At 54.0% G+C, this 13,309-nt stretch overlaps 1 protein-coding gene across 7 annotated transcripts in view; it reads left to right on the top strand.

Moving 5' to 3' along the window:
- The window catches only part of CLIP1 (CAP-Gly domain containing linker protein 1), a 94,512-nt gene that overhangs the window by 34,007 nt on the left and 47,196 nt on the right, over nucleotides 1-13,309 (top strand). For all 7 annotated transcript variants that reach the window (XM_054695378.1, XM_054695379.1, XM_054695381.1 and 4 more), the window contains 4 exons: nucleotides 5,622-5,746; nucleotides 7,067-7,289; nucleotides 10,864-11,061; nucleotides 11,644-11,747. In XM_054695378.1, coding sequence (XP_054551353.1) covers nucleotides 5,622-5,746; nucleotides 7,067-7,289; nucleotides 10,864-11,061; nucleotides 11,644-11,747 — 650 coding nt within the window. The remainder of the gene's footprint in view (nucleotides 1-5,621; nucleotides 5,747-7,066; nucleotides 7,290-10,863; nucleotides 11,062-11,643; nucleotides 11,748-13,309) is intronic.

Genomic DNA, 13,309 nt, shown 5'->3' with positions numbered 1-13,309 from the left:
AGACTGACAAAATGCACTGCTGAGGGAGCAGTGGGGAGACAGGAGAGGTCTGCTGCGCCATGTGGGTTGCTCCCTGGCCGGCTGGGGATCGAACCTGTGCTGCAGAGGCTGCGGATAGCCTCATAGTGCTGTGCTCAACCCCTTGTGCCACCAGGGAGGCCCTCATTTGTTTTTTTCCCCCCTATTTTTCACAGTCCCCTTGATGACGAACCCCCAGACCTTTGAGTCTGGTTGGGACATATGTGCATTCTGTCTCTGCTCACCACCTCCCTGGGAATTCCTTGGGTTCTTATGGGTGGGCTTGTGCTCTGGGAAGCTCTTCTGACTCGGCCCATCCCTGGATTGCTGATACAGGGGCTCTCAGCAGAAGGGTCAGGCATGCTGTGTGGTCCAGAGGCGAGGAGGCAGGTGCTCACACTGTTCAAAGTTTTTAGAGACCTTGGCATCTTTTCATCTTTACCAGCAGGAGAGGGTTCCTGAGCCTGCCTCGTGCCTTTGCTGTGGAACCTCCCGCATAACCTTGAAATAGCAGATACACCCCAAGGTGAAGTTTGCAATGAGGGTTGCTGCAGATGTTGATTTTAGTTTTGAGCTTTTTCACTTTCAATTTCCAGAAGCCTTAACCTCACTCAGCATAGCCTTGAAGGATTGTCTGGGAGGGAAAGGTGGAGTCGGCTGGATCTGGCTGCTTCCCTGGCTGGCTCACAGCCAGTCCTGCAGTCGTGCTGCTCTGCTCCTGCTTTCTGCAGTGAGAGCGCAGAAGCAGCGTGTGCTTTCCCCATACACTTATGGGATGTGGGAGTCTCGAAGCTGTCCACCTGCCCGTCAAGTTTCATGTCTTTGGCCTCACGGTCCATCCTCCCCCTGGTCCTGTTGACCAGAACGGCTGGGATCAGCCAGTACCCCCGTGGCTGCCGGTCCAGATAACTGCCCGCGCTGGCTCCCGCCCCTCCATGCTGGCCTTCACGCAGCTGCGCCCGTGTCGAGCCATACCTGCGCCCCGCCTGCTGGCGCTGTGGACTGGCTTTCACAGTGTTTGAAGAATTCTCTGCAGACTCAGTGCACAAACCTACCCCAGCATCTTAACCTGAAGGCGCCTAGCGGCTTCTGTCCAGCCCGAGGACTCTGTGGGCTCCTGGGCTGGGGAGCGTCCTGCCCAGGCCATGGCCAGGCCTGAGCCTAAGGTTGGAATGCTATTGCCAGAGCACGTGCAGCCCGAGCTCCGCTTTTGGGGCTCTTGAGGCATAATTATAAAAATGCCTTGGGCCTGAGATTCTCGGTTGCTTATGATTTTATACAAATTAGAAAAGTGAACTTTACAAAACTCATTTTGCTCAAGTGGGCTTCCCTGGTGGTGCAAGGGGTAAGTCAGCACTATGAAGCTACCTGCAGTCACTGCAGCACGAGTGCGATCCCCGGCCAGGGAGGTGACCCACATGGCGCAGCAGACCTCTCCTGTCTCCCTACTGCTCCCCTCAGCAGTGTTCAGTAGATCCACCAGTTCTGCTCCCCACTCTGTCTCTGGTGAGTTCTCTCACACCCCTGCCCCCACCTCTGGCCTGGACCCCCAGCTCTTCTGTGTATAAATAAGTAAATAAATCTTTTTAAAAAAGCAGTAGGGCCGCCCTGATGGTGCAAGGGGTTAAGGTGCAGCACTATGAAGCTATCTGCAGCCACTGCAGCACGAGTTTGATCCCTGGCCAGGGAGGAAGCTGACCCACAGGGCACAGCAGACCTCTCCTGTCTCCCCGCTGCTCCCCTCAGCAGTGTGTTTCAGTCGATCCTCCTGTTCTCCTCACTCTGTCTCTGGTGAATCTCACCCTCCCAACCCCTGCACCCCTGGCCTACACCCCAGCTCTTGTATGCATAAATAAATAAAATAAATATTTTTAAAAAGATTGATTTATGCATACAAGAGCTGGGGTACAGGCCAGAGATGCTGGAGGTGAGAGGATTCACCAGGGACAAAGCGGGTAACAGAACAGGCAGATCTACTGAAATACACTGCTGAGGGGAGCAGTGGGCAAGACAGGAAAGGTCTGCGCCATGTGGGTTGCTCCCTGGCCAGCTGGCGATTGAACTCGTGCTGCAGAGGCTTTGGATTGCTTCGTGCTGCAGAGGCTTTGGATTGCTTCGTAGTGTGGTGCTTAACCCCTTGCGCCACCAGGGAGGCCCAAAATAAATACCTTTTTTTAAAAAAAGTCAGCATTTATGCCCACTCTTGAGATAACCAGTTGACCCCCACACCTCTCCCCCGCTTCTTGGTGTTCTTGAGGTCCCGGCTCCTGTAGGAGCTTATGTGCCTTTCAGAAGGAAGATTAATTTCAGGAGTTAAAGTTAAGCATAACTTTTTCATCTGTAGCCTGCTTGTTGTAAGGAGGTGAGGGTTGATAAGAGACCGCTACACAACCTCTGATCTCACTGTATTAATTTTTTAGGAGGTCTGCTTGCCATCACGAGTTACAGTTAGAGACTGGCCCATTTATTCAGGCTCGAAAAAGCACAGTGGCCGTGGCGGCTGTTTAACACCCTCTGGCTCATTCAGCAAAGAACAGGAGGGCCGGGTGCGGCTCCGGGTACTGTGGAGTCGGCACAGCCAGACCAACTCAGGGTTCTATGGTCCTGCAAGTTGCATCAAAATGAAACCTGAATCCTCCACAGGACCTGGGGGTCCCACGTGGCCTGGACGCTGCCCATCCTGTGACCTCACCCTGCCTTTTTCGCTCCACTGCAGCGACTCTGGCCTCCCTGCCATCTCCTCAGCACCCCAGCCTCATCCCCACCTAGGACTTGCTGTTTCTTCTGCTTGGAATGTTCCATCCCCAAGTCTTCTCACAGCCAGTGCCTGTTGTCACGCAAGTCTTGGTGCAGAGGTCACCTCCTCAGGCCGTTTCCTGCCCTCCGCCCCCAACCCTCATAGCACCACAGCATCACCCTCCACACTATTAGACGTGATCTTGCCATGTCCTTACTTGCGCATTGCCCTTCTTCCCTGACCAGAAAGTCTGGGCCCTTCTCCCCCTTCACTGTTGCAGCCCCGGCGTGTGGGCAGCGCCTGACATGGAGCAGGTGCTCCTGGGCACCGCTGAGGGCGCAGGGGCTGTGAGTGCAGGTGCCATGTTGTTCCCTGGAGGGCGCGGGTGAACTGTGAAGTATGACAAGAGGTACTGTGAGGACCAGCAGGTGAAGACTGGGGTGTGGGGATCCCCTCTCTGAGAGAGTTGCCAAGGCTGGGTTGGCTTGCTAGTTGAGGAAATAGAAAATGCCTGTGTTTCACAGGTGAGTAAGTTTGAAGTCAGGGCTAAATGTGTATTGGGTAAATACCAGTTAACCTTTACAAGCAGCTGCTTAGCATAGAATATGGCAGGTAAGAAGCCACCTCACAGGGTTCCTGGGGTCAGCCCCTCCTACCACTCACTGGGCGTTTTACAGCTTTATAGGTCAAGGCACAGAGAGATTTAGAAGCTTGTTTGGGACTTGATAATGGACCTAGGGACAGTTCAGAGAGGGCTGGATGTCTCCCCTTCCCATCAGTCCACCCATTCATTAGCCCAGCAAATTTGCCTTATTCTGACTCGCTGTAAGAGCTCGCAAGGAGGGCCTCCCCTGGTGGCGCAGCAGTTGTGCGCTGGGCTGTGAGGTTGCCCACAGCCTCTGCAGCGCCGGTTCGATCCCCGGCCCTCGGTGAGGGTCCCACATGGTGTGCAGACCTCTCCTGCCACGCCCGCTGCTCCCCTCAGCAGTGTATTTCTTCGTTAGTCTGCCTGTTCTGTTCCCTGCTCTGGCTCTGGTGAATTCTCTCAACCTCCCGTGCTTCTGACTGTACCCAGTGCTTGTATAAATAAATCTTAAAAAAAAAAAAAAAAAGCTCTCAAGGAAGTGTTTGCTCTGTCCCCCCAGCACTCTGCAGAGCCCCTTACAATGCTGGTCACCCTTTGCTGAGACCGTGTGTCTGGGTCTCTCCTCATCAATGTCCTGTTTGTCTCTATGCCCCGAATGCCCAGGCCCTCTGGTATGTGTTGAATGAATGAATGGGAACAGAAAACCTGAGCTTTGTTAGCACATGAAAATAGTGACTAGGTTTTCCTGTTGTTGAGTTTCTAGTTTAAGCTAATTTTGTTCCCAGTGGTGACCTCTCATTTGGGCTTAAAGCGAGCACAGTTTTAGGAGGCACACGCTACCGCCATGTCTGAGTTCACTGGAGATTACTCTGTCTCAAAGTTGAAGGCTGCGCCCTTTACTAATCCTGAAATCTGCCCCTCAAACATAATTTGAACACTGAATTTTATTTAATGTAAATGCAAGTCCTAGAAGATGCTGGAGTCTCCTGGGCACATGAGAAATAAAACTAACTTCGAAAAACATGTTGAAATGTTTAGGGAAAAAATTGTAGAATGACTAAGTAGGAAAGTGTTGGAGCAATTTTAGGACTTCATGTGACTTTTTGTCTGGGTGTTTTGAACGATTATGATGATGAACTTGGACGGAGGCGGGAGCTTGCTGTCTGTTAGGAGAGTCAAGCGTTCCAAGTTTGGTGGGATTAAAAAGTCAGGAAACTACCCATCCATCTCAAACCCCCTGGCTTGGTGTTAGCTCCACCCCCTCCCCCCAGGGCAAATGGGTATTGTATTACCTGCATTTAGGCAAAAATAGTTGCTCCTCTGCTGTTTGTGGTTCCCCCCTCTTCTTTTTTTAAATCCTCCAATCTGGGCCTCCCCTGTGGCCTAGGGGTTAAGTCCCAGCACTGTCACCACTGTGTCCTGATTTCGATCCCGGCCAAGGCGCTGACCCACATGGCGCAGCAGACCTCTCCTGTCTCCCCACTGCTCCCCTCAGCAGTGTATTTCTGTACCTCTGTCTGTTCGCCACTCTGTCTCTGGCGAATCCTCTCACCCCCGCCCCCTGCACCTGGCCTATACCCCAGTTCTTGTATGCATAAATAAATAAATCTTAAAAAAAAAAGAAGCAAGACCTAAAAATAAGCCTAGTGTTAGTCTTAAGAAACTAGGACGGGAAGAAAATAAACCAAAGGAAAATTGGAAAAAAGGAACTAGTAAGGGTGGAAAGTGAATGAAGTAAAACAGAACTTCAGACACAAACTAAAGGGGGAACCTACCAGCTGTTCCCCCCAGTGGGAGCGAGCCACCTGCCCAGGGTGACCGAAACGAGCACAGTCCCTTAGCCTTTCTTCTAGAACCCAACAAAATGATTTTTAAATTTATTAAATAATGAAACCTACTTAGCCCGTTCAGGGCCTGTTCAGGGGGCTGGCGTGATATGCTGGAGGGTGTCTACACAGTGGGGCCTGTGCAGGTCACGGGAGAAAACGAGGGTCAGGGCGAGTGGATGGCACGTGCTGCCAGCTCCTCATGCCTGCTGGTGGGGGCAGGCCATAGTGCCCGCGGGTCGCGAGGACGGGGGTCTGGGTGGGCAGCCTGGCATGGAGTCCCCTGGCCATGCACGTCTGCCAGGTGAGCCTCGCCTGTCTCCGGAGAGACCCCTGGAGAGTTGAGGCAAAGGCAGAGAAGGGCTGCAGGGAGAGGTGAGGGCCCGCGGGACTGAGACGTGGGTTGCGACCGCAGAGAATTATGATCCTTCACCTCCATGTTCTCCTCTTCCAGGTTGGCGGCACTAAGGCTGGCGTCGTCCGGTTTCTCGGGGAGACCGACTTTGCCAAGGGGGAGTGGTGTGGCGTGGAGCTAGACGAGCCTCTTGGGAAGAACGATGGGGCTGTGGCTGGAACCAGGTTTGTGGGGAAACATGTTGTCCGCCCAAGGCTGAGGCTGGACGCCCCAAGGGCCGCCTGGGCTGGCTCCCACTCCCTGGACAGCAGCTGTTCCTTTGTCTCAGTAACTTGGGGGGTTTGTCTGGGGAGATTTAAAGTGTTCAGTTTGCTTCATTTTTCATTTTAAGGCTTATTTTTTTAGAGCAGGTCTAGGCTCAGCAGAACTGGGAGGAAGGTGTCCCCACCTTCACCCCACGCGCCCGGTGTCCCCACACCGCCTCCTGTCATCAGTGTCACCTCAGAGGGCCCATCTGTCACGGCTGATGGAGCTGCTGGCCACGTCCTCCCAGCTCAGGGCCCAGGACTGGAGCTGGGGTCACTCGTGCTGCTCTGTTGAGTCACATGTGTGCAGACGTGTGTCTACCTCCATAGTGTCATGCACACAGGAGTTTTAGTTTATTTTTCAAAACAGAAAGGAAATACTATGTCATCCTTTCAACACTCTCTCCACAGCCCTCGGCCTCTGGATGCATTTCTGGGTGTGGGGTGAGGAGCAGGAAGTTCCCACTTCAGGGAAGTAGCCACAGCCTCTCTGATGCCCCAAGCTCTGACTGGGGCAGCGGGCAGGGCCCGGCAGCTCTGGCCTGCCATGAGGATGCCTCCTCTGGCTCCGGGGCAGGTGGGAGGCCTGTGTGGATGGGTGCAGGGCACCTGTGCTGCTGTCAGGGTGTCTGGCGTTGGGCACAGGTGAGGGATAGACTGTGTGCCAATGGCACACGTCCACGTTAATGTGGAGCTCAAGTATTAAGACGTAGTTAACGTTTTGTTCACAAAATGTGTGCAGGTTGATTTCCAACATATGGGCTTTACCTAACAAATACAGTGATAAAGGCTCGAGAAAAGTCTCATTGCTGCGACGTTAGGAAGCCTCCCCCTCTTGACATTAAACCACTGATTCCCCCCCCCCCCCAATTCTCGTGATCTCCAACGGGACGATGGTGTCCTCCCGCCTCTGCTTGGGTGAATCTGCCCGAGTTGGCTGCTCCCCCTTCCTCTGGTGAAGGCTCTTGGTTCTGTGAGGTGGGGTCACACTATGGTGAACCCCTGTGCTGCAGACATGTCAGGCAATAGAAACGTCACTCCCCGCTCGGGACTCCAGGGAGACGAGGGGCTCCGTGGCGAGCGATGTGCTGGTGTTTCTGCACCACCCTGAGGTTGCCGCCCATGTCTCTGACCTTTACTTACCCGCAAGCAGCCGTTCACCCCAGGGGTGGCTGGGCTGAGGCCTTAGGAGCTTTCCGGTTGTGTGTGTTGTGACTGCTCCCGTTTTGTGTTCTGAAGGTATTTCCAGTGTCAGCCCAAGTATGGCCTGTTCGCTCCCGTCCACAAAGTCACCAAGATTGGCTTCCCCTCTACCACGCCCGCCAAGGCCAAGGCCGCCGCCGTGAGGCGCGTGATGGCCACTACGCCCGCTAGCCTGAAGCGCAGCCCCTCCGCCTCCTCGCTCAGCTCCATGAGCTCCGTGGCCTCCTCCGTGAGCAGCAAGCCCAGCCGCACAGGACTCGTAAGTGCCCCACTGCACCCCGCACCCCGCATTGCTGGCAGCTGGGAGTCGCCCCAGCTCTGTGCCGAGTGTTAGTCACGGCTGCGAGGACTCTGACAAGTTTCACAAAGTAAAACTTTAACCAGATAAACCTTGAGCAAAGCATTTTAACGCCCCCTGTAGGCTCCTGAGGCTCTAGGTGGTGCCGGTTCTTGGTGACGGTGTAGTAGCTGTTGTTCAGTCTACCTGAGGGGGTGGTTGCTTCTCTCGGAAGTTATTTGGACACAGGAACGACAGGAAAGTTGGAGCACTCCTTCTCGTCACGGGCACAGGTCACTTTCAGTTTTAGGAACTTTTGAGAAAAGGTGTGTCCTCGGGGTTTTATGTCTGATGGATCCTGCCTGCCCTACCCTCCGAGGGCAGCTCCAGCATGGGGGTCCCTCTGGCCTGAGGACACGGGGCTCCGGAACATGGAAGGACTCTCAGCAAAGTCGTGTTTTGTTTGTTTCCTCCCCCCATCTCCTCTCCCCTCCCATCCAGGTCGCCCTCATCCCGTCCCTGGTGTGCACTTGTGTGTGTGTGTGGCGGGGGGGGCACTGGGTATTCGGGCTTTGGCCCTTCAGTTTACTTCCAGAGGTCAGCTAGACTAGCTCTGAATTTGAAATGGCAGCAGCAGATTACGCCCCAAGGTGGAATCTGGGTCTCTGTACCCCGAGAGGGCTGTGGATCAGAGCGTCATCCGGTCTGACTTGGGGGCCAGCTGCTGGCCCCTGAGCTCTTCCTTGTGGCCGCTGTGCAGGGCGAGCAAGCGGGGAAGTCACTCCCTGCGCTGGCCAGTGCTCGCCTGGCTGGGCCTGCTCTTGCGTCCAGACCAAATAGTGCCTGTTTCCCACGGAAAGGAGTCTGCCTCCGCGCCAGCACGGATGTGGGGGGAAAACTGGACAAGAGCACGAAGTGGAGACGATGAAGCTCTGCTGCGCGGGTCACAGGCCTCAGCGGGACGTCCCGGAGAGCCGCCGGCGTCCACGCGGGCCAGCGTTCTCTCGCCAGCCTCGTTATTGCGTCCTCTTCTTTGGAAAATACTCAGGCTCCGCTTGCTTTTCAGACAAGTTCCCCTCCCTCACCTCATTCAGGGAAGAAAACAGACAGATGTGAAATGAGTCTCCCTACGTAATAGCTTATGTTTGTATAACTTCTCCCTGGGGGAGGGAGGGGCTTGGTCTATAAACCAAAAGTCACTGCAAAAAATATACCAAGAATATAGGATAATTGTGTCACTTCCTAGAGTACATCTCAGCAATTATAACCCCAAGTACAAATATAAGAAAAAGAGATTCTGTCATGCAAAGTGACTGTGAAGTTCGCGGAGGGGCCCAAGCTTCCTGCCATCTGGGCCCCTTGGGTGTCTCCACTTACCTCCCCACGTGCCCTTCGGCCCAGACAGTTCCCTGCTCTCACTAGTAAGTAATTAGCTACAAAAGACTTTGATATTTATGTCCTAGCAGCTCAGCAGCTATTTGAAAAAAGTGACACACAGTAATTGACAGAACCGTGTTCTCGCTCACTGGTGAACACCCACAGCATCACGCCCTGTCCGCCCTGGGGGTGCCACCACATCGCTGCCTGCTTTCCTGGGCCACGGGACTTCACAGAGTCGCGTTGTCATGCCAGAGCCAGGCTGCGCTTCGGACAGACGTGGCCTCATCCAGAGGAACGTGTGACCTTGCGCGGGACCTGGAGCGCCCCAGGCTAGTGGTGTTCGTGGTGCCCGGCAGCTGTCAGTGCTGTCAGTCGAAACCCCCCCCCCCCCCCAGAGCCCTGGGGTCTCTCTGCGGCCTCAGATGGGGTGTGTCCAGGCAGACGTGATAGTACCGTAAAGCATAATTGAACCGTACAGTGAAATTGGAAAATCAAGGTCAGATGGTTAATACAGAACAGGAAACTCCCCCCACCAGTCTGTTAAGTAATTCAAGAAATTGCACTAAATAGAAACAGCAAAGGAAACTTGGGATTGAATGGATTCCTCTGCTCCCATAGTTTTCGGTCAGCCTGTTGATTGGTGGCAGACCTCACCCACGTCTGCATCCTGGCCGAGGGCTTGGGCAGACTGATGGAGAGCAGAGCACCCAGGCCACACTGGGGCTCTGAGTGCAGAAGCAGAAGTCGGGTTGATCGCATCCTGGGCCAGCGACCCCGAGTGAACATCCATGGACAGGGATGAGGCCTTCCTGTGGCTGCTGCTGGCTTCTGGAGCCCAGCTTGAGAGCACAGTTCAGTGCCCAGTGACCTGATAGCCTTTCATGGGGAACCACGTTCTCTGCGCTTTCACATGACAGTTGACCTCAAGACTGAGGAGTCGGGTCTATGGAACAGCAAAGGGGAACAGGATGGAACTGACATGTCTTCTCCTCCCCCTTCCCCTACTTCTCGTTCTCCTCAGATGTCTCTTTTCCCTTTTTCCTCTTTCATGTTGATTTGTAAGCGACCAAAGCAGGTCTTTTGCTTGCACTCAGAAAGCCAGACTCGGAACCGCAAGAAGTGTCTTTACATGGAGGAGGTGATTTGAGGTGGCCATCATGCGAGTCAGCGCGATAGGCATCCCAAAACCTGACTCCCCGAGTGGCGGGCAGGCTGGGGCTTTGTCAGGGGAGGACCGTGAGGACATGCAGGGCTTCCCATGTCCAGTCCAGGGAGGGGGGATAGTCCAGGCAACAGGAGCCAGGGGGCTTGCCTTTCCCAGCAGGGGACACAGAGGATCTTACTCGGGATGTGACAGTCCGTTTCCTCAGTTCCCAGGACTGCAGGGGGAGCCGGTCAGCGGCTGATCACCAGGAGGGGTAAGAGCAAGGGGTGGGAGTTTAACCCCACTTGCTCCTGACTCCAGGCTGGGCAGGGGGCTCCAGCTCCCCCGTGTGCACTGCGTGGACGTCCCCATGCACACTCACGCTCGCCCACGCTCTGGAAGACAGACACAGCTCCCCTCCCAAGCCTCGTGACTCTGCTGCTGGGGTTCGTCCTCAAGACTGGACTCCTGGCTAGGGGCTCCCCTGCTGTTCAATTTGAAAAAAAGATGAAGAAAATCCCAACAGATCCAGCCAGCCCGTTGAAGGAAGGCTTATGACTCCCAGGGTGAGCTGGGTTACTTAGTGGGATTGTAACAGCTTAAGAAGTTGAACAGAAAGTCTCAGCCTCAAGCCTAAGGATCAAAAGATTGACCAAAATGCGGTAACAAGAAGTCACTGGTAATGAAGCTCAGGCCAAAGTGGAGTTGAAAGCCAGTCGCTAAATGGCACCTGTGGAATTTCTCTAGATTCCTACAAGGTCCTGCAGCCGAGCTCAGGTACTTTGATTTGAGCCACTCGCTCTCCTTTTAAACATCTTCTGAACATTCCAGGACCACTTTGCATCGATGTGTTCTTTGTGAAATTTGCAGACGAGAGGCACAGGCCCTCTTGTTTCTTGATGAGAAGCTCGGCTAGTAACCGGCACGGGCCCCGCTCAGCTTTGCCAGGAGACACCTGCCCTGCATGCTCCGCTCGCTTCCTGCTTCCCTGCTGGCCTCATTGCCCTTCACGTCTCTAACTTTCCTTTGCAGTTGACCGAAACCTCGTCCCGCTACGCCCGCAAGATCTCCGGCACCACTGCCCTCCAGGAGGCCCTGAAGGAGAAGCAGCAGCACATTGAGCAGCTGCTGGCGGAGCGGGATCTAGAAAGGGCGGAGGTGGCCAAGGCCACGAGCCACGTGGGGGAAATAGAGCAGGAGCTAGCGCTGGCCCGGGACGGACACGACCAGGTGAAGTCTGGGCGCTGACCTCGTTGTGGAGATGGTGACGGTCTCTAAATGAGGGAGGAGTCCAGGCGCCGTGCCTGGTGCTTGGGGCCAGGGAGCGAGTCTTGAGAGCATCGGGGACGAGGACAGATGTGTTGAGAGCACTGGGGACGAGGACAGATGTGTTGCTGGGCTGGCATGAGCTGTGACCTGGGCACCAGTGTGCCTCATCTAGGGATGAAGTTTGGTTCTCCTGGCGTCTCCCTTAGTGTTTGGTCTCCACATCCAGGTTTCTGGCCTGTCTGCATGAGGCGAGCTTGTTGGCCAGGGCCCTCCCAGGGAGGCCAGCTCCTGGTTTGTAGGTTGTCCTCTGTACGAGCTTGCAAAGAAAACACTGGTTTAACCTTGCCCTCTATTGTTTTAATGGTGTGGCTTTTCATTGTCTAGTTTCCAGGAGTACTGATTGAGAGTCAGCTCGTAGAAAGCATTTTAACATGCCAGGGTTTTAGGGGAACACCAGCTCCAGTGGTAGCCCTTAGCCATAGCCCTTTGGAGGCAGCCCCAGGGCAGGTAACGGCCACTCACCAACTCCCTTGCCTTTCCCAGCACGTCCTGGAGCTGGAAGCCAAGATGGACCAGCTGCGGACTATGGTGGAAGCGGCTGACAGGGAGAAGGTGGAGCTGCTCAACCAACTTGAAGAGGAGAAAAGGTGATGATGCCTGGACCATGCCCTGGCATGCGTGGCCTTTCCGTGCCAGCACATGAGGAATAGCTCTTCCTGTCGATCACCTTGTTGTGTCCAGCCTTAGACAGAAATGGCTGACCCCTTGTCCAGCGGGAATTGATCTCTTGATACTGTGTGGTTTTAGATCTAGCATCATATAGATTAATAATATCAATCAGATATTGGCCTGATTGATCGAACATATTCACTGAGCACCTACTATGTGCCCCACACCCCCTGAGGATCGCTTTGCGTGGGGAGTTCATTCACCCCAGCTCCCATCCAGAGCCATTCCCACTGAGGAGGTCCTGCATCCAAGTCACCAAGTGTTTCTGAAACCCCTCCCATGCATTGATGAAACCATATCCTGCCTGGTGGTGACACGAAGTCCCTGTACTTGAGAAATTCAGCACCTCATTAGGAAAACAAAACTGTCATGTGAAGCAATTAGAATTATCCAGGTCAGGATGCAAACAAGTCGCTGAATTATGTCAAAGGAAACAAATTTGATTCTTTAAAAAGTCGGTTCTTTGAGACCATGAATAAGCAAAATCTCCAAAAAATGTGCATGGAAACCATTTGAGGGTTTTGGGACATTTGTCCTCTGGAGTGTTGAGTGCGTCCTCTGTGACTCCATAGTAATGAGCATCACTAGGACTCAGTACAGCCACAGCACCACGAGGGATGCAGTGGAGGCGGATGCCCGAAATCCCCTTCACTCTGGGAGAACGGCCCACCTAAGGGATGGACACCTCCTACAATTGCCCCCAAGTAAAAGGTGGACCCTCCTGAGCCCTTGCACAGCACCCGCTCTCCTGTTTCGCACTGGGTAGTCCGAAATGCATTCCTGCCCCCGCCCCCAGAACAAGCTTGAGGGCTTTCGCCTGTGATTCTATTTCTGATTTAACTAACTAGACTTGTCTTCTATTTCGTTTTGCTAGAAATGCTTGTGAGTAGGAAAGATTTTCGTTTTGCATGTAGGTCTTGCACCTTGTCCTCCTTTTCTGCTCTTACACCTGATTTCATAAAGATTCATGATATGGATCATGCCAGATCATCTAACTCCCCGACCGTGTACTTCGTGGCGGTGTGATGGTGTTGACTGAAACCCACACCCTTATCGGGGGGTCTGAATCAGGGGATGTGAACTTCAGAAGCAGAGATAGCCTTTGGTTGTTTCTCCCCCACATCAAGCTCAGGCTTCCCCTCAATCTTGGCGCGGGGGTTGCTCTGAGCTTTCAGGCAAGGGCCTCTGCGCGTGTGCCTGCTCGTCTCTTCTCAGCCCCTGATGTGGGTGGTAGGAGATTTGTCTTCTAGGCTGTTTTCCCCTATGCCGTGTCATTGCAGGTGGAAATGAGGGACTTGACTCACACACGGTGTTTTTCAGATCACTGCCAGATACATGACACATGTTGATCAGAGATTTTCCTCCAGGCTGGTCTGTTGCTTAGATCTACTCTGTGGCTGCAACCAGGGCCTGGCAACTCACCCCTCTCGGCTCATACCTCCTGGAGTCAGTACCTGGCTCTGACGTTGGCGCGTCCTGA

The sequence above is a fragment of the Talpa occidentalis genome, unplaced genomic scaffold, assembly GCF_014898055.3.
Source record: "Talpa occidentalis isolate TD23 unplaced genomic scaffold, MPIMG_talOcc4v2.1 talOcc4.14, whole genome shotgun sequence".
NCBI lineage: Eukaryota > Metazoa > Chordata > Mammalia > Eulipotyphla > Talpidae > Talpa > Talpa occidentalis.
This window is presented reverse-complemented; position numbering and strand designations above follow the sequence as displayed.